This window comes from Tursiops truncatus, chromosome 8 (genome assembly GCF_011762595.2).
Source record: "Tursiops truncatus isolate mTurTru1 chromosome 8, mTurTru1.mat.Y, whole genome shotgun sequence".
NCBI classification, from domain to species: Eukaryota; Metazoa; Chordata; class Mammalia; order Artiodactyla; family Delphinidae; genus Tursiops; species Tursiops truncatus.
In genome coordinates, this window is record NC_047041.1 from 106,125,397 (window position 1) to 106,143,182 (window position 17,786).

The following is a 17,786-nucleotide window of genomic DNA, read 5'->3' on the forward strand; positions in this document are numbered from 1 at the left end:
TCCGCTTCCCGTTCAGCTTTTACGACAAGAAGGCCGCGGTTCACGAGGCGCTCTGTGATAACGTCGACACGCGCACCGTCCTGGAGGAGATGCGGGCTCTGGTCGGCCAGTGCAACCACTACATGGCAGCGCGGAAGGCCGCCAGGAGGAGGCCCAACCGCGCCCTGCTGGAGAGCGTCGCCCGGTACCTCACGCACATGCTGAAGGTGAGCCCCCTGCGACCGTGCCAGTGCGGGCCCGCGGGTCACGGGAGCCGCGCCGCTCTGCTCTCAGGTCCTGCCACGCCTGTGCCCGAGACAGCAAGCCCCCCGCCCCTGCCCTCGCTCCGAGCAATTTCGCCTCTTTGCCTCTGCTTTTCCCCTCCTGTCTGGAGGTTTGAAAAGCACAAGGGCTTTCTCCCACAAGTGGCCCTAACATGTTGTTCACCACGCCCACTTCGTGCTGACAAGTCCCGGGTCCTCTTCAGGGGGCTCCGTGGTCCAGCGGCTCAGGCTGGGAAGGGGCCGGAAGGGCAGCGGGAGCCAGACCTCGTCCTGGGTCAGGTGCGGGGGCACCCAGGCCTAGGTTTCCATCTCTCCCCACCCGGCAAGGCCGTCGGCACTTCGGCCCACCCCTCCCGGGCGCAGCGGCGTGTTTCGAGGACCGGTCCCCGCCTCCCACCTCTCAGGACCTCCTGTCCTGCATGCCTCTTTCTTCCCTAGATCTTCGGGGCCATAGAAGAGGAAAGCTCCCTGGGTTTCCCCGTTGGAGGACCTGGAACCAGCCTCAATGTGAGTAAAGCACACCTGGGCCCAGAGAAGCTCCCTGCTGGCCGCCCCGCCAATTTGGTGTTCCCTCCTGGGGCGTCTGAGACCAGCAGTAGGTCCCATCCTGCCCTGGGCCCTCCAGCCTGAGCCCCACGTGGCCGAGTCTCGGCCTGGCTGGGGAGTTGGGCACAGTCCGCCCCCGTCCTCACCACCAGCTGTGTTGTCTTTGTGAGCTCGGTCCCAGGAGACCAGGCTGCACGGGACGGTCCTCAGCCCCCAAGCATCTGAGCCATGGCCACGGGGCATCACCACGGCCATAGGGCGTCAGGAGTCCCACGCCCGCGTTTCCCGGTGTGCGTGCACCTGTAGGCAGACAACATGTGGAACCGTCTGTCCAGTGGGTCCGTGCAAGTGAGAAAACTCGCCAGTGGTTGTTGGTGTCTCCTTCGAACTTGGCATCCGGGCAGACACACGGTTTCTGCTGCGGGAGGAACATCACGTAGGACAGGCACACACTCAGGTTCATCTGAGACGCGCTCGCCCTCCTCCCCTGGTTGGGAACGCTCTTTAAGTATTTGGTTAGAAGGCACATATAAATGCTTACACGTAACGGGTCAAGTCCAAAGTAAAAAGGCAAAACCTTTTAAAAGTCCTGTTACCCAGTGAGGGACGGCGTGAGGCACTCTCTCCTGCGGACAGAGTTTAGGGGTGTTTCCCCAGGAGCTGACTTGCACCCCAGGAAACAGAATGCCAGGCCCTGTCCCCGGGCCCCTTGTCAGCCTTGGAAGTGGCTGTTGCTGTGGTACTTGGTGCTTTTTAGGAAGGAAACCCACGCGGTTGCTTTGTTTTCTCGTGTAAGCAATACTAGACGTGTATTATCTTTAAGGAGAAACACACACTAGAAACACCTTGGAAGGAAGTCTGCCTTTGAGCTTTAAAAAAATGTGTCCAGGGCTTCCCTGGTGGCGCAGTGGTTGAGGGTCCGCCTGCCGATGCAGGGGGCGTGAGTTCGTGCCCCGGTCCGGGAGGATCCCACGTGCCATGGAGCGGCTGGGCCCGTGAGCCATGGCCGCTGAGCCTCCGCGGCGGTGAGAGGCCCGCGTACCACAAAAATAAAAAATAAAAAAATGCGTCCAGCATCGGATGCCTGGTGTTTCTGGCCCCCAAGCCTCCTCCACCCGCCCTTTGAAGACAGCTGCCTGGAATAAGCGGCCCCGAGAAGCGTGGTGGGTGCCGGCTGGGCCGAAGGACAGGCCCGAAGTCACGCCTTCCAGAGTTCACGGCTTTACTTCCAGACCTGCATGGTTTTAGGAGCAGGTCTTGAACCACCTAGTACTGAGCGGTCTACAGCGTGTGCTCGGGTAGTGTAGTCAGCTGGGCCGCTGGGGGTGCTGGCCTGAGACCCTCCTCCAGGCCGGCCTCAGGCACGCTGGCCAGCTCCCCGCAGCGAGGCTCCCCTGCGGCCGTGTACGTGTGTGGGTGGGTAGGCGTGTCCTCAGCCCACGCGCAAGATTGGGCCTGAAGTGGCTTAGGCCGTGCTGAGGGCTTGGTGGCCTCACTAGCCTTTGCATTTGATCGTTGGGATTTTGGTCACTGAGCTGCACGGAGGCACAGAGACCTTGCTCAAAAGTCTAGTGGAAAAATATGGTAGATGTAACAAAACAGGTTTTCCATAAAATTGTTATTTCTCTGGTTTGGATTCGCCCTCTTGGGTTTTCCTTTTCCAGTGGGCTTTGCGTCCCACAGCCACCTCTGAGTCACCGCGGGTGGTTCAGTGTTGCGCAGACGTGAGGGTGCGTGTGGACAGCAGACAGTTGATGGTACACAGGCGTGTGTGTGGCCTCAGGTCGGACCCAAGCACGGCCGGGCTCTGTGGTGCCGGCCCCGGTGGAAGGGAGGCCCCAGCCCAGGAGGAACGGCCTCAGCCTCAGAAAACCATCCCTCCTGGGAACGCTCAGTGTCACCTTACGGACAGGCTTTTAACAGCCGTGTGTCTGCCTGAGACAAAGGGGCTCCTGTGAGCCACTGGGCGGGGCCGCCCACAGGACTCAGTTCGCTGGGGGGAAGGGGACCCTCTTACCGTGCTGTCCGCGCCGCCACGCGGGACGCCCCCGCGTCCATGAGCCGACCGTCGGGGATGGGCACGCGCACCCTGGACGCGGGTCACAACGGGGCGTCCGCCAGCCACACGTCCCTTGGCAGCCCTGCCCTGCGGCGCGTGTACTGGGCTCTGTCCTTCATAAACACGAGGGTGGCTGGTCTCTCGGTGACCCAAAATGTTCTCTCCGCAGCTCGAGCCCACAGTCATGCCGTACCTGCAGGTGTTGTCGGAGTTCCGGGAAGGAGTGCGAAGGGTCGCCCGTGAGCACAGAGGTGAGGCCGTCACGCGCTCCGTGGCCTGGGCACGCCTGGCCGGTCCTCTGCTGCACGTTGTCCTGGGTGCTGTAGGCGATGAGCAGCGTCCCTGGCCTCTGATCACGAGATCCAGGGACCCCCCCCCCCGCCCCAGTCAAGTCCTGGCCTCTGATCACGAGATCCAGGGACACCCCCCGCCCCAGTCAAGTCCTGGCCTCTGATCACGAGATCCAGGGACCCCCCCGCCCCAGTCAAGTCCTGGCCTCTGATCACGAGATCCAGGGACACCCCCCCCCGCCCCAGTCAAGTCCTGGCCTCTGATCACGAGATCCAGGGACGCCCCCCGCCCCAGTCAAGTCCTGGTAGCCACGCAGACGTCTAGACCAAGTGCCCCTACGGTCAGGGCAGCCGAGCAGAGCCTGGGGACACTGAGGGGCCAGCGTTTCCTCACCTCTTTTGTTTGTGGTGACTCGGTTCTGCTCTCTGGGGCGTCCGCAGGGTGAGGACTGGAGGTGTCCTTGTCCCTGCCCTGCAGAGGCTCCGTGGTGACTGCACAGCCTCTGCTGGGGACAGTTCTAGGTTCTGCTCGGGGCCTCGCCAGCGGCCCTGGGGACTTGGGATGAGCTGGGATCAAACGTGTTGTCTTTGGGGCCAGTTTTGAGCAGTTGTTAAGCGGGCGGTGAGTGGCCTCAGTCAGGCAGTCTGCTTCTTACTGTGGTGGTCTGGACTCACAAATGACCACCACGGCTAAAACTGACCTTGCGAGGTTCCGGGCCTGGTCCAGCTGCTGTCCTCACGTTGCTTCTTTAATGTTCGTGATTGGACAGAGGTGGGCAGCGAAGCCCCTGGAAGGTAGAGGCCTCGCCTGGGGTCACGTGGGGGTCGGGGCAGACCCCCACTGTCGTCGCCTGGTGTGCTGTGCCCCCCCCCCCAGTCCCCTGTGTGATGAGAAGTCACACCTGGAGCTCATCCGGGTGGGGCCTCCCAAGGGTGGAGCCGGCAGAGGCCAGATAGGCGGTCAGGGAGCCTCCAGGGGAGCTATGCCTCAGTGGGGAGTGGGCAGGCCCCGGGGTGGGGCGGGAGCTGGCCGGGGCCTGTCCCAGGGCCAGCAGAGCAGGGGGGCTCTACCGACAGAGAAGAAAGAAGCAGTTTCTCCTTTAGTGCCCACAGTCCATTTGGCCAGAGAGCTCAGGCCTGGCCAGCAGGGATGTGGAGTGTGGGTGTGTGACCAGGAGAGGCTTGGGAAATTGGGAAGAAGTTAGAAGGGCCGGGACGGGCACACGGTCAGAATGGGAGACCGGCAGGGCGTCACTGGAGAGATGGTAGCCATTAGCTGTCGTCGTTCTTTTATTGTGGTTAAATGTACACAATGTAGGAGTTTCCACCTCAGCCATTTCTAAGTGTAAAGTTCAGTGGCCTTAAGTAATTCACATTGTTCTGAACCATCACCCCCATCCATCTCTAGAACTTTCCATCTTCCCAAACATCTGTCCCCGTTAAACACGCACTCCCCTCCCCTCCCGCAACCCCTCATCCCCACCGTCTACTTTCTGTCTCTCTGGATGTGACTTCTCCAGGGACCTCATGTGAGTGGAATCAGACAGCATGTGTCCTTCTACGTCTCGCTTATTTCACTGAGCGTAACGTCCTCAAGGTTCATCCACGTTGTAGCTTGGGTCGGGATTCCCTTCCTTTTCTTAAAAAAAAAATTATTTATTTATTTTTGGCTGCACTGGGTCTTGGTTGCCGCACGCGGGCTTTCTCTAGTTGAGGCGAGCGGGGGCTGCTCTTCGTTGCGATGCGCAGGCTTCTCATTGCAGTGGCTTCTCTTGTTGCGGAGCACGGGCTCTAGGCACGCGGGCTTCGGTAGTTGTTGCACGCGGGCTCGGTAGTTGTGGCTCACGGGCTCTAGAGTGCAGGCTCAGTAGTTGTGGCATGCGGGCTTAGTTGCTCTGCGGCATGTGGGATCTTCCCGGACCAGGACTTGAACCTGTGTCCCCTGCAATGGCAGGCGGATTCTTAACCACTGTGCTCTTCCAGGGAAGCCTCTCCCTTGCTTTTTAAAGCTGAGTAACATTCCATTGTGTGGATGGACCATATTTTGCTCATCCGTTCATCTGTGGGTGGAGCCCGTCTCCTTTTGTAGCATCTCCAAGCCTGCGCCTGACAAGGTCTCCCTGCTCACTGCCCATCTGTTTTCCACTCCCGTATCACAGCCCCGCCCCACAGTAACCAGCCCTGATGGATGCAGGCTGCCCCGCCCTGAGCCTTGTGGCTCTATGGACAGTACACACGGGGAAGGGTGCGGACCGCAGTTGCAGGGTACGGGGAGGTGCTGGCAGGGGCATCCAGCAGATGGCCACACAGAGACACGCTCCTTCCCTTCTAGAGCCTGGAGTCAGAGCCCCTTGGCGTCTGCAGGGCTGTGAGGTTCCCGGGGCTAGCACGCTTTGCCAGGTGCCCTGGGAAAGTCGCCGCCTTGGCCCACGTCCAGGGAAACCTGTTTTCCTTTGCTGGGCTCCGTCGTGGTGGTGCAGCTGCTTCCTTCCAGAAGGGGCCCTGCCAGCCACCGGCTGCCCCGTCTCTGTGCACCCACCACTGGGAGCCAGTCCACACAGATCCGCCCATCCCCACTGCTGTCCCAGTGCCTCTTCTCCACGGGGCAGCCTCCGCTCCTGTCTGGGCCTTGCATGAGGTTCCATCCCAGCCCCAGATTCAGTAGCCGCAACTTCAGACCCGGATTTGCACAGCATTGGGAAGACCCCAAGAGCCTTGGCTTCACTCCTGCTGGCATGGCAGGTGGGCGGGGTGGGGGACGGCATCTTCTGTCTCCATGTACGGGCTTCTCCCCGCACCCCACCCTGGAGGCAAGCTCCCCGTCTGTGCTCTTTTAAGGTTGCATTAGCTGTTCTGAGACCTTTGTTCCATATGTTTAAGAGTTGGTTTATTGAATTCCTCGAAAATATCCAACTGGGGTTTTCCTTTAAACAGAAATAACTTACTGAAGTGAACTCGCGTAACGTAAGCCTGGCCGTTTTAAAGTGACCCCTTCAGTGGCGCTGAGTGCCTTCCCAGTGTGTGCAGCCACCGTCTCCTGGTCCCAGCATGTTTCCACCCTCCAGGGTCACGCCCCCTGCCCCAGCCCCTGGCAGCCACCAACCTGTGTTCTGTCTCTGGGTTGACCTGTTCTGGGCATTTCACATAAATGGAGTCACACAGTGTGACCTCTTTTCTCTGGCTTCTCAGCAGAATGTTTTCGGGGTTGTCCACACTGTAGCACGTGGCGGTGCTTCATGTTTTTAGGGCAGAGTGATCGCCAGATACGTGTACCGCTTCCATGTATCCATTCAGCCGTTGATGGGTGTTTGCACCTTTGGTGAACAGGGCTGCTGTGAACATGCATGTGTAAGCATCAGATTGGGTCCCTGTTTTAGTTGTTTTGGGTACACACTTAGGAGAGGAATTGTGGGATTACACGGTAATTCTGTGTTTAACTTTTTCAAGACCCACCAAAGTGTTTTGCATGGTGGCTGAACCATTATGTGTTCCCACCAGCAGTGCGCGCGAGGGTTCCGATTTCTCCACATCCTTGTCAGTCCCTTTTATTTTCTGTTATTGTTAATAGCCGTCCTGGTGGGTGTGAAGGGGAATCTCATTGCGGCTTTGATTTGCATTTTCCCTGACGAGTAGTGACAACGAGCTGCTTGGCCGTCTGAACCTCTCCTTTGGAGAGTTGTCTATTCAGGCCCTTTGCTCGTTTTTTTTTTTTTTTTTTTAATAATTTTTTAAAATAAATCTATTTATTTTTGGCTGCGTTTTTTGGGTATTTGTTGCTGCGCGCAGGCTTTCTCTAGTTGCGGCGAGCGGGGGCTGCTCTTCGTTGTGGTGCGCGGGCTTCTCATTGCGGTGGCTTCTCTTGCTGCAGAGCACGGGCTCTAGGTGTGTGGGCTTCAGCTGTGGCACGCGGACTTAGTTGCTCTGCGTCATGTGGGATCTTCCCAGACCAGGGCTCGAACCCGTGTCACCTGCATTGGCAGGCGGATTCCTAACCACTGCACCATCAGGGAAGTCCCCCTTTGCTCATTTTTACTTGGGTCATTTGTCGTATTGAGCTGTAGGAGCTCTTTCTTTATGGTGGGCACTAGACCCTCTTCAGAAATGTAAGTCGGGAGAGGCTGGAAGAGAAAGCCGGCTCCTAAAGTGAGAAAAAGGTTTGGAAGGAAATCCCGGGGCCAAGTTTGAGCTCCGTGGACCAGAGCAGGTCTCAGATGGAGGTGAGGGTCGCTCTCTCAGCCTTGTGGAGGCCACCTAGAGGATGGCGCCTGAGGGGCCCCAGGGAGGGGTGTCCCTCCCCTGGGGGTATGGCGGGGAGGCGGGGTTGGGCCTGAGGGTGTGGAGGGGAGTTGGTGGCAATGATGGCAGGGCCAGCCTGCTTCCCTTCCCGTTACGGTGAGCAAGCATCCGTTGGGCACTTGCCTGGGCCGGTGCCCTGGGGTCTCCTCAGGGCTCTGGGGGGACCCGTCTGAGCAAGGGGCCCCGAGGGGCAGAATGAGGGGAGGGACCAGATACAAAGGGCCTCGTCCCACCAGCCCTGCTGCGGGGCTGGAACGGGGCTTTTCCTTGACTGGTGCTGGGAAGCGGGAGACTGTGCGTCTCGCACGTGTGGCCGGGGCTCGGGCATCCCCTGAGATGTGTGGGGCATCGTCCGTTCATTCATTCACCCGTGAGTGGACTTGCGGGGCACCTGCACAGTGCTGTGGGAGCACCCCGGGTTCTGGGGACACAGTGGAGACAGGACAGGTGAGTGAGTGACCACGTGGGCCGTGGTCAGTGCTGCGGGGAGGGACAGCGCAGGGCGGGAGGGGTCTGCTTTGCTGGCGCCAGCTGGAGTTCCCACTGGCCCAGTTCTTAGCCCGGAGCTGAATCTGCTTCACCCTGAGGTCAGGGTCTCAGAGCTGGAATGTCCGGGTGAGCCTCTCCTGACGTCTGCATGAACGTGTTTAGTTGGGCTTGAGCCCATATGGACTCTTCAAGCCCAAGTACAAACGGGCTGGCCTCTCCCTGGTCTGGCTGGGCATCAGACACCCTGGGCGCCGTCCGTGATGGCCGTTACAGGACTCTCCCAGGCTCCCCCGAGCTCGTGGGCCTTCACCGGCCCTAACCAGGTGGTGCAGAGGTTAACACTGTCCAGACTTGAAGGGCCCGTCCCGTCAGGCCCAGAGGCCACGCCAGCCGTCTGCTCAGCTCTGCCCACTCTGGCTGCTGCGTGTGTGCCATCTCTCCTGGAAGAGGCACTTCAAAGCCAGTGGGCCGGCCAGGCTCCCCGGGCCGCTGCCCGTTCAAGCCCTGCTCTGGGCGACCACTTCCCTCGGCTGGGGCGAGGCTGGCCAGGAGCGCCAGTGCCCAAGGCAGAGTGTCACCGAGGTGGGGCGTAGGTCCCACCCCCAGGCCTTTGGCCCCTTCTGATCCCTTGCTGGGCCGGGGCCCTGGACGGTGGGACGCGGCCGCCTCTCTCAGGATCGCCTTGCCAGGGCCGCGGGGGCTCGGCGCTCCCAGGCGCCTTCCCGAGTGACCGGGGAGCTCATTCCTGTGCAGCAGAATCCTAGTGCCCCTGGGCCTGCCGCCCGCAGGGCTCTCCCCAGTCCGTGCACCTCTGCGGTCAGTGCCCGCCTCTGAGCAGGGCCCTGAGCCGGTGCACAGGCCACGGGTCCAGGGGCTGCTCTGGGCTCACCAGTGGCCGCGACCTCTGTGTCTCGGCTTCTCCTGCATCTGTGGCCAGTGGAATAGCCCGGCCCCTCCAGAGGCACAGGGGGGCGCTCTTCCGTGGGGCCCGGGCGTTTCCGGGCCCAGTGGACCGAACCGCTTCCTCTGTCCACAGTCCCCGAGGTCCTGCAGCTCAGCGATGCCTTGCGGGACGACATCCTGCCTGAGCTGGGGGTGCGGTTTGAAGACCATGAAGGTGGGTCCTCTGGGCGTGACACCGGGTCAGGGGAGGGACACAGGGTGGAGATTGCTTTTGAGAGGAAGAACTCCGGGACGGGTCCGAGGACGCTCCACCTTTTACGTGGTGAACCCCCCGTGATGTGTGGTCCTGGGGGACCTGTAGTTGTACCTTCGTGGGCATCACTGCCAGCACCTCCTCTCCTGCGGCCTGACTGCCCGGCGGCCCTGTTTTTGCGGGGCCACTGGCCGCCTTTTCTCATGGCCTGTCACGTGGGAGGCAGCCTGTGTCATGTGGATCGTCAGCAAGTTTCACAGCTTGTGTTTCGACTTGGTGGGAGTTTGGGCTGCATGGAAAATTATTGGAGTTTAAACACTCAGATGAATGTTTTATTTTATGACTCCTGGGTGCTCGGTCTTGAGCAGCAAGGCCTCCCCACAGCACAATTAACATTTGACCTATGCGAGCAGGAAGGAGGCCCCGGCTTCTCTCGGGGGCCCCGTGGGCGGGAGTGGTGTGGGCAGCGCTGGGCTCGGCCTCGTCTCACGGCTGTTGGCCTTTCAGGACTGCCCACTGTGGTCAAGTTGGTGGACAGAGATACCTTACTGAGAGAGAGAGAAGAGAAGAAAAGGGTGAGTAAAACCGCAGTGACCTGAGCTGGGTGTTTTGGTTTTTGTTTTAAGTTGTTCTTCTTATTTTTTTTTTTTATTGTCTGCGTTTGGTCTTCATTGCTGCACGCTGGCTTTTCTCTAGTTGCAGCAAGCGGGGGCTGCTCTTTGTTGTGGTGCGTGGGCTTCTCATTGCAGTGGCTTCTCTTGTTGCAGAGCACGGGCTCTAGGCGCGCGGGGTTCAGTAGTTGTGGCTCGTGGGCTCTAGAGCGCAGGCTCAGTAGTTGTGGCGCACTGGCTTAGTTGCTCCGTGGCATGTGGGATCTTCCCGGACCAGGGCTCGAACCCGTGTCCCCTGCACTGGCAGGCGGATTCTCAACCACTGCGCCACCAGGGAACTCCCTGAGCTGGGTGTTTATTGAAAAAGTAAATATCACTGGAGTTTTTATACTTCATCTTTAGGAGTTGGCATTTATACTCTTAGTAAAAAGACTAGATAGGTAACTACTTGGCAATTTTCTAACAACAACAACAACAAGATCCAGCTTCTGATGAAGGACCCGGGGTACAAGGGAAGACTTGTCACCTCTGGGAAACTGCGAAGCTGACAGGTGTGGTCATACTTCGCCCTCACCTGAAGTGGTGTCTCCCTGTCCCTGGGGTTGAATGTGTCACAGTCACACCTCCACCCACTCCCGCCCCCAGCACCGTCCTTCTCACGCCTCAGATGTTACTACACCTCCGTGAGCAGGGCTGAGCCAGGGACTCCGTGAAGTGGGACAGTCCCTGCTCTCGGGGACCTCAACGTCCCATAGAAAGAGAGAGGCAGGAACAGACGCAGTGCCTGTCAGATCTGCTGGGCACAGCTCGCTGGGTGCGGGGCCCAAGAGGCCTTAAGAAGAAACCCCAGGGAGAGGAGTTTGGGAGGCTGGGAAGGGGCCTCGACAGGTGTCCACAAGGAGAACTGACGGGTGGGTGGGTGGTCAGGGAGAAGAGCGGCGAGGCTGGCCCGGGGCTTCGCTGGGCGCCGGGGACGCTGGTGTGGACGCCAGGAGGGGCCGAGCTTGAGAATTAAGGAGCCCGGGTGCCGGGGAAGGTCTGGCTGGAGTCAGGCTGGTGTGAGGTTCCGGGAGCTGGGCTTTGACCCCAGTCCAGGCCCTTCTTGGCCCCTCCCCCCCCTTCCATCCCGTTCGGTCACCCCCGCTGGCGTCACGTCCCCTGGGTCGGGTTCTCCCCATCCTTGGACACCGCAGCGTGTGGGCCGCCCCGGCCCTTCCCCGGAGGTGACGTGGGGCTCACTCCCGCTCTCCCCCCAGGCGGCCCGGGGCGTAAAGACGGGGCAGTGAACTTGGATCGGTCACCCCTGCCCATGTCTTCACTGGCCGTAAGGCCTTTGCGGGAGGGATTTGCCATATACCTTCCGCCTGGTAGCTCGAGTTTCCAGTCGAGGGAATCCCACCCCAACCTCCGTGTGTGGAGGCGCCTGGGACCACGGCCTCGTAGGCTGTCTTCTGCTCCCCCAGCGGGATAAGCACCTCTGGTCTCTAAGTGGAAAAGCAAAAGCCCTCGGCACCCGTCTTCCCACCTCCCAAGCTCCGTGCCGGGTCCCTCTTCCTCCGTCCACCCTCAGCCCCTCCTGCTCTGCTCAGGTTCTCCGGTGACAAGGCGCATCCTGGGGTGGCCCCGCCCTTGACCCCTGCTCTCTGGGACCCTCCCTTTGCTTCCCCCACTGCACTGCCTGCATTTCCCGCCTCTCTGGCGTCCCCCCACCCAGGTGACCTCACCCCGTCCCAGGGCCCCTCTGCCACCTGTGTGCCTGTGACCGCCGAGTCCTCTCTGGCCCAGACTCCTGTGTCCAGCCGCCTACCTGAGGGCTCCGCTTGGCCAGGAAGCACCCGAAACCCAAGACGTCCAAGAGGGAACGCGTGACCTTCGTTCCCCAAACCCGTTCCTCCTTCCTGTCCGGGGCACACGCCGTCCACATGGTGGCCCGAGCCCAAACCTCCCGAGGCAGCCTCGGGCCCCTCCTCACGGGCGCCCAGCCCAGCGCCCAGGCCCTCCCTCCCTGCCTCCTGCCCGGACGCTGCCTGCCTGGTGGGAAGTGGGCTCTGGCTCCCACCCGTCTCCTCCAGCCAGCCCCCCTCCCGCCCTCCCCAGGTGCCTGGGCCCCTCAGGGTTGGCCCTCGCCGTGCTGTCCCTGGTCCCGCACCCGACCGCAGCCCCCCTGCTGCCGGGCAGGTCTGGTCCTTTCTTCATGTTGGTTGTGCTGCAGGTGACCTCACGCATGGTGTCCAGTCACCGCCCCGTGTCGAGAGCAGGGCTGGGTCAGAGCCCAGCTCACAGGGATGGGCGGGGGGACGGCAGGGAGCTTGTCCTGTCCCTCTCCCACCCAAGAGGGGCCTGGGCAGCTCCAGCTCACGGGGCGTTTGCTGTCCCCCAGGCTGAAGAAGAAAAGAGAAGGAAGAAAGAGGAGGCCGCCAGGAAGAGACAAGAGCAGGAAGTAACGTCTGCTCAGGGGCGGGCTGCTGGCGGAAACGCACTTTGACCCCATGCCCTACCCCCTGTGCCTCCTTGGGGCCCAGCCGGGCGCCCCCTCTGCCTCTGTCCCCAGCGGTGGCCCCTCATACAGTGCCCCAGGGAGGCCGGGAGCCCTGGGCGGGGACAGACGTGGCCGCGAGCTCCAGGACGGCTTCTGTGGCCTTGATCCTGCTGTGCTGCGTGCACGGCCGTACCCCTGTTCCTGCAGAGAACACCTGGCTCCCTCCTTTCACTTCCCTCTGCCCAGCCGTCGCTCCCTGAACCTGGGGGCTGGGGTGGGAGCCGACACGGGGTCACGGGCACGGGTCACGGGCATGGGTCCCCCCGCGGGCTCGGAGCAGCGACCCCATGTCTGTGTTCCAGGCGGCAAGGCTGGCCAAGATGAAGGTTCCGCCCAGCGAGATGTTCTTGTCAGAAAGCGACAAGTATTCCAAGTTCGATGAAAACGTAAGAAATCCTTTCTTTCTTTTCAGAACGTTGTTAGACCATTGAATTGGGATGACAGGGGTTTTCAAACTTGGCTGAGAAGATTCTCTGTCCAGGGTGCTGTTTGCAGGAAGGCGGGCTTATGTGGGGCTGTTTCAGGTCCAGCACGTGCAGCCCAGTACCCAGGGCCGCCCCTCCCTCACCGCGGCCCAGCGGCTCTGGTGCCGGGTGTTGTGGCCTGGGCCGGTTGATGGATTTGCAGGGACTCACCCCACAGACAATCCAGAAGGGCCATGGCACAGATGTGCCCATTGCTCCAGGGGCTCTTCAGCGTGGCTACTCATGGCTGCTTGGCCTCGAGACCCTCAGGCCTCCCTCACTGGTCTTGTACGTATTTGCTCGTATCAGAACCATGTCAACCTGGTGGGGAACGGTGCCCCTCACCCCTCAGGCAGGGGGGCACCCCAGGATGGTCGCTTCCCAGAGGCTAGCACGGGCACCTCGGAGCAGTGCGCTGGGTCCAGAGCGTGGCGGGGAGTGGATGCCGGGCAGGCGGACTGGCCTGGTCGGTGGGCGGTGACCGCCCGTGCTCTCGCCTTTCAGGGTCTGCCCACACACGACACGGAAGGCAAAGAGCTGAGCAAAGGGCAGGCCAAGAAGCTGAAGAAGCTCTTCGAGGCCCAGGAAAAGCTGCACCAGGAATACCTGCAGCTGGTTCAGAATGGAAGCATCCCGTGAAGGTGGGGCCGAGGCTCCACACCGCCCCGGGGGCACCAGCTCCCCGCCCCGGGGACTCTGCCGCCCGCCCTCGGGGCCTAAGTTAAGGGTTCTGTCCGGAGAGGGCTGGGCCACCTCCGGCTCTGAAACGTCAGCAATAAAGTCTTCCCAACGCGAGGCCGGGCTCTGTCTGCCGTCACCCTGCATGGTCAGCGCACGAGGGGGCCCGGCCGGGCTGCGTGGTCAGCAGGTCACGACACGGGAGCTCAGGCCACTGAGCGGCTGCAGCTGAGGACTGTCCCCCCCCGCCCCTGCCCCCGTGCAGATGGCTATCGGCTAATCTCTGGTGTGTAGGCGCATTAGGAGGCATTTGAGTAGGAAAAAGACAGGCTCAAGCTGGCAGAGCCCGCTGGCGCCTCGCACAAAGGCTGCTCGGCCGGGTGCCCGGGTCCTGCTGGGTCAGCTCGGCGCCCTGTCTCCACAGTGATTCCGCGGGCGGGCGGGCCGGCTTAGCACGGCTGGCGATGAGATGGGAGGAGGGGGGATCTCAGCAGCACAGGGCAGCGATGTCCCCAGGTCCCAGCCAGGCGAGCGTGTCCTCACCAGCCTGCTCTCGCATTCTTAATCCCGGGGCTGAGAATCCCCACCTGAGCTCCAGGCCTGGATGGAGCAGGGTGGCAGCGAGCCGGGACCGGCTCCACCTGCAGAAGCGCGGGGCCAGGTCAGATCCGCGAGAACCGGCGATGGAGCCCTCGGGGCTGGGAGACGACATCCAGGTCTCGCTCGCGGCGATGGCGAGGCAGGGGGCTGGGGTCGGGGTTGGCACTGTCCAGTGGTGGCCACGCTCACCCTTCACCCCCGCGGCCTGCTCGTAGGAGCATCACCCCCAGAGCAGGCGGGGAGCAGCCTGCTGGCCGGTGCCGGCTGCTCTGGGGGGCTCCCACCCACCCAGCCACACGTGGAGCACGACAGCTGTGACCCCACGAGGACAGGCCCTGCATATGTTCGACTTTTGAACCTTGTAAATGTTCTACGTTAAAAAAAATAAGCCAGTAAGAAAAAAGGCCCCAAAACGAAGTGGAGCAAACCCAGGGCAGTTACCTACCTAACAAGTCACCCCAGCATTTAGTGCCTGAAGTGACAACGAGCTTATTATTGACCCTGGGGGTTCCAGGTTGACCGGCTCCTCTGGGCGGGTCTGAGTCAGGGCCCCACACCGGGTGCGGTCAGAGGGCGGGGGGTCTGCGTGCTCATGCCCGGGTCCTGGGCGGGGGATGCTGGGCTGTGGCCTCCAGGTCGGCAGCCTCTGCGGGTCCCAGGAGAGTTGGGCACCACGTGCCCTTTGGGATCTAACCTCAGAGGTCACGCGGACGCCCTCCATCCTCCCTGAGGGGAGGCTGCCCCAGGGCCCACCTGCAGGCCCCTCCCCGTGACGGCAGTGGCAGGGGCCGGAAAGGGCGGCAGCTGTTCAGGGAAGCGCCACCTGCCGCAAAACCGCAAATCAAACCGGTGAGAAAAGGGCCCCTTTGGTTGGTTTGAGAACCTGCCGCTTCGCCGCACGTCTTTTGGAGGGTGTGTCCTGAGGCCAAAGCCGTGCAGCGAAGTCAAACTTGGTTCCATTGTCATGTCGCTGGGCATGGTGCTGGCGTGGTCGTCACCCTCCGCTCTGCGTGGGCAGTGGACACGTGCCTCGACATCAGCAGCCCCGCATTCATCCATCGTGAGGAAAAGCGCCAGAGGATCACGTGCTGTTAAACACGAACGGAGGAGGCAACGGAGGAACTGACGCTTGACTTGTAAACAGCAGGTATTTCCCGCCATGCAGGCTGAGAGGGGACCACCCCGGTGGCCACGAGCACCCCCAGGGCCAGCTTCCAGGCTCTGAGTGCCATCCCCTCTCCTGGGAGAAGCGGCCAATTCCAGGCCGAGGGCGAGCGCACGTGGAGGCCCAGGGCATCCCGGTACCCTGAGGGGAAGCGTCCCAGACGGAGGGGTTGTGTCAGAAGGACACGGGACAGACCAGGAACACACACAGCAGCCAGGAGAGTCTCCAGAGCATCGGGGCAGAGGGTCACACGCAGTGAGATTCCAGTGAGATGACTCGAGAGGACAGAACCAGAGAGAGCGGCGTAGCGGTGCCAGGGGCTGGGTGGGGGCTGACTAGGGACAGTCCGGACCCTTCACCCTTCGACCGCAGTGGTGGCTGAGGACTCTACGCCCGTGGCCACGTGACACCAGGGCTGGTGTCCCAGGGTTCATCTTTGGCAAGATGGAGCTGTCAGGAAACCATGTGAAGGGCACAGGGACCCCTCTGCTGCAGCTTCCCGGGAACCTTTCATGATTTCAAAGTAAAAAGCCTCAGGAGCTTCCCCCGGCTGAGTCTGCGAAAACTGGAGCCCTGAAAAGAAGGGGTCATTGAAATCCAGGCATCCACACTTATTCTCAAAAGCAAAGAAGACCAAGACATAAGAACTGGTCACCACTGGAGGTGACACCTGGTCCACAGACTTAGTTATTTATAAGTGGCAGGATTGGGACTTGCCTGGCGGTCCAGTGGTTAGGACTCTGCTGTCGCTGCCACGGCCCTGGGTTCAGTCCCCGGTCGGGGAATTAAGGTCCCGCAAGCTGTGTGGCGTGGCCAGAAGAAAAAGGTGGCAGGATTAAACGTCTCCCACCCTCCATGGAAACTATTTCAGGGCCACCAATGTCCCTACTGAAGGGGGCAGCAGTGCCAGCGAGTAGAAGGGGACGAAACAGGACAGTTGGGACGCCTCTGTTCTGGGGCCCCGAGTGCAGCCCCGACTCCAGCCAGGGCTGGCAGTGGACGCCGAGACCCCTGCTGAAAGTTGGGAGCCGACTTTTCATGACGCCAAAGCGTCCCCTCGCAGGTGGCTTGTCGGTCACAGGGGACCGGGAAAGGTACGCCTGTCACCTTACAGCTCGGAGCTCTGCCCATCACCCCCTCCCCCCAGCACTCAGTCTCAGCATCCCCCGAGAGGGACATGTGGGCCTGAGGGGTGGCCTGCAGGGGGGAGCCCGGCCTCACCTGCACAGAGGAGTCTTTCCACTAAGAACACGGCGTAGGTACTGAACGAAGCTTTTAGCCGTGCTGCCCGGGACCTTGTTAAATCACAGACCCTGGCTCGGATCTGGGTGGAGCTGGAGGTTCTGCGTTTCCTCCAGGTCCCAGGGTCACGCCCCTGCCTCTGGTCGGGGGCCCCACCTGGAGGAGGGACTGTCCGTTTCACTTCCTGCTCACCGGCAGTACTGGGGACCGAGACACCGGCGGCAGGTGCCACAGAGAGGCAGGCAGACTCATCGAGGAGGCGGCGCCCTCCTCGGGACTCGGGAGAGATTCGAGAAACAAAACCACCACCTCCCGTGTATGAACCTTGATAGCTTTGAACAAGCCGGCCACGGAGATGTTTGGGGACACGTGCGCATGGGCGTGGTGTGCTGCTAAGGAATCTGGTGGATTTTGTTCGTGCGATCGTGCCGGTTGTGTCCACACACGTCCTTGGTTTGGGACAGCGTGGCGTGGGAATTGAGTCTTCAACAAAGAAAACTCATGAAGCAGATTAATACAGATGCTTCTGGTCACACCTGAGTGGCCGGCGTCTATCTGTGCCCCAGGTCATCCTCTCTACCTTCCTGTGTTCCAGACTCTTCGTGATCAAGTGTTGCTTAAAACATGCCGCCAGGAAACCCTCTCGTCTTTAGTGGACGACCGGGGTGGGTCGCGGCACCTGCAAGGGGTGGCCTGGGGGCTCCTGGTCAGGAACGTCCTCACTGTCCCCTTTGCATTCGGCCTTTGCACCGTTACAGGCTGCAGCAGAACCTTCTGGAACAAGATGGGGTGGAAAACTCCTTTAACTTGTAAAATGTCAGTTCACCTGTAAAAAGTTTCTTCTGCGTGTGTGCATGAAACCTCTTTCCAGCGGTAAGAGCCAAAATTGTCTTCGTGCTTCTCCCCAAAGAGAAATCTTTCATGTTTTCATTATTAAAAAAATCACAGGTTCACGATTTAAAAATCGAATCATGCAGAAGATTACCAGACTAAAGTAACGACGGAGTGTCCCCTTAAGGCCATCTAGAGCGAGCCTGTAACAGTTTGGGGATAGGCTCCCGACACCTTCCTTCTGAGTTTACAGATAGCGGCCCTCTCCGCACGGAATAGATGGTGGCTATTTTCTGATGTCATCTGCTTCTTCCTCCTGTCTCCCATGTGTCCTTGTCATTAGAGCATCATGACCTGGGGGCCACCGCCCTGGGGAGGGATGTCGGGTGCTTCTGGGGCCCCGGGCTCCCTCTCTTCTGCCAGCCCCGGGGGTTACTCATTGAGCAGTGCCCACGAGAGGCGAGGGGCAGGGCCCCTCCAGGGCCAGGTTGGTTGTGGGCTAGCCGTTTTTGAGCTGGGGGGCTGAGGGAGTCATCCAGCCCATCTCTATTTCCTCC

General features: G+C 60.9%; 1 protein-coding gene across 6 annotated transcripts in view; it reads left to right on the top strand.

The window, feature by feature from the left end:
• Nucleotides 1–13,508, top strand: part of CARS1 (cysteinyl-tRNA synthetase 1) — a 46,995-nt gene extending 33,487 nt beyond the window's left edge. For 3 of the 6 annotated variants that reach the window (XM_033861388.2, XM_033861384.2, XM_033861389.2), the window contains 8 exons: nt 17–206; nt 702–770; nt 3,038–3,119; nt 8,980–9,060; nt 9,607–9,674; nt 12,091–12,150; nt 12,552–12,635; nt 13,218–13,508. In XM_033861388.2, the coding sequence (XP_033717279.1) occupies nt 17–206; nt 702–770; nt 3,038–3,119; nt 8,980–9,060; nt 9,607–9,674; nt 12,091–12,150; nt 12,552–12,635; nt 13,218–13,352 (769 nt within the window). In that variant the 3' untranslated portion in view covers nt 13,353–13,508. Of the gene's footprint in view, nt 1–16; nt 207–701; nt 771–3,037; nt 3,120–8,979; nt 9,061–9,606; nt 9,675–11,424; nt 11,975–12,090; nt 12,151–12,551; nt 12,636–13,217 lie in introns of those variants that run through there. The other 3 variants (XR_012333652.1, XR_012333653.1, XM_033861387.2) reach the window with 3 other exon arrangements.
• Nucleotides 13,509–17,786: the final 4,278 nt, after the last annotated feature.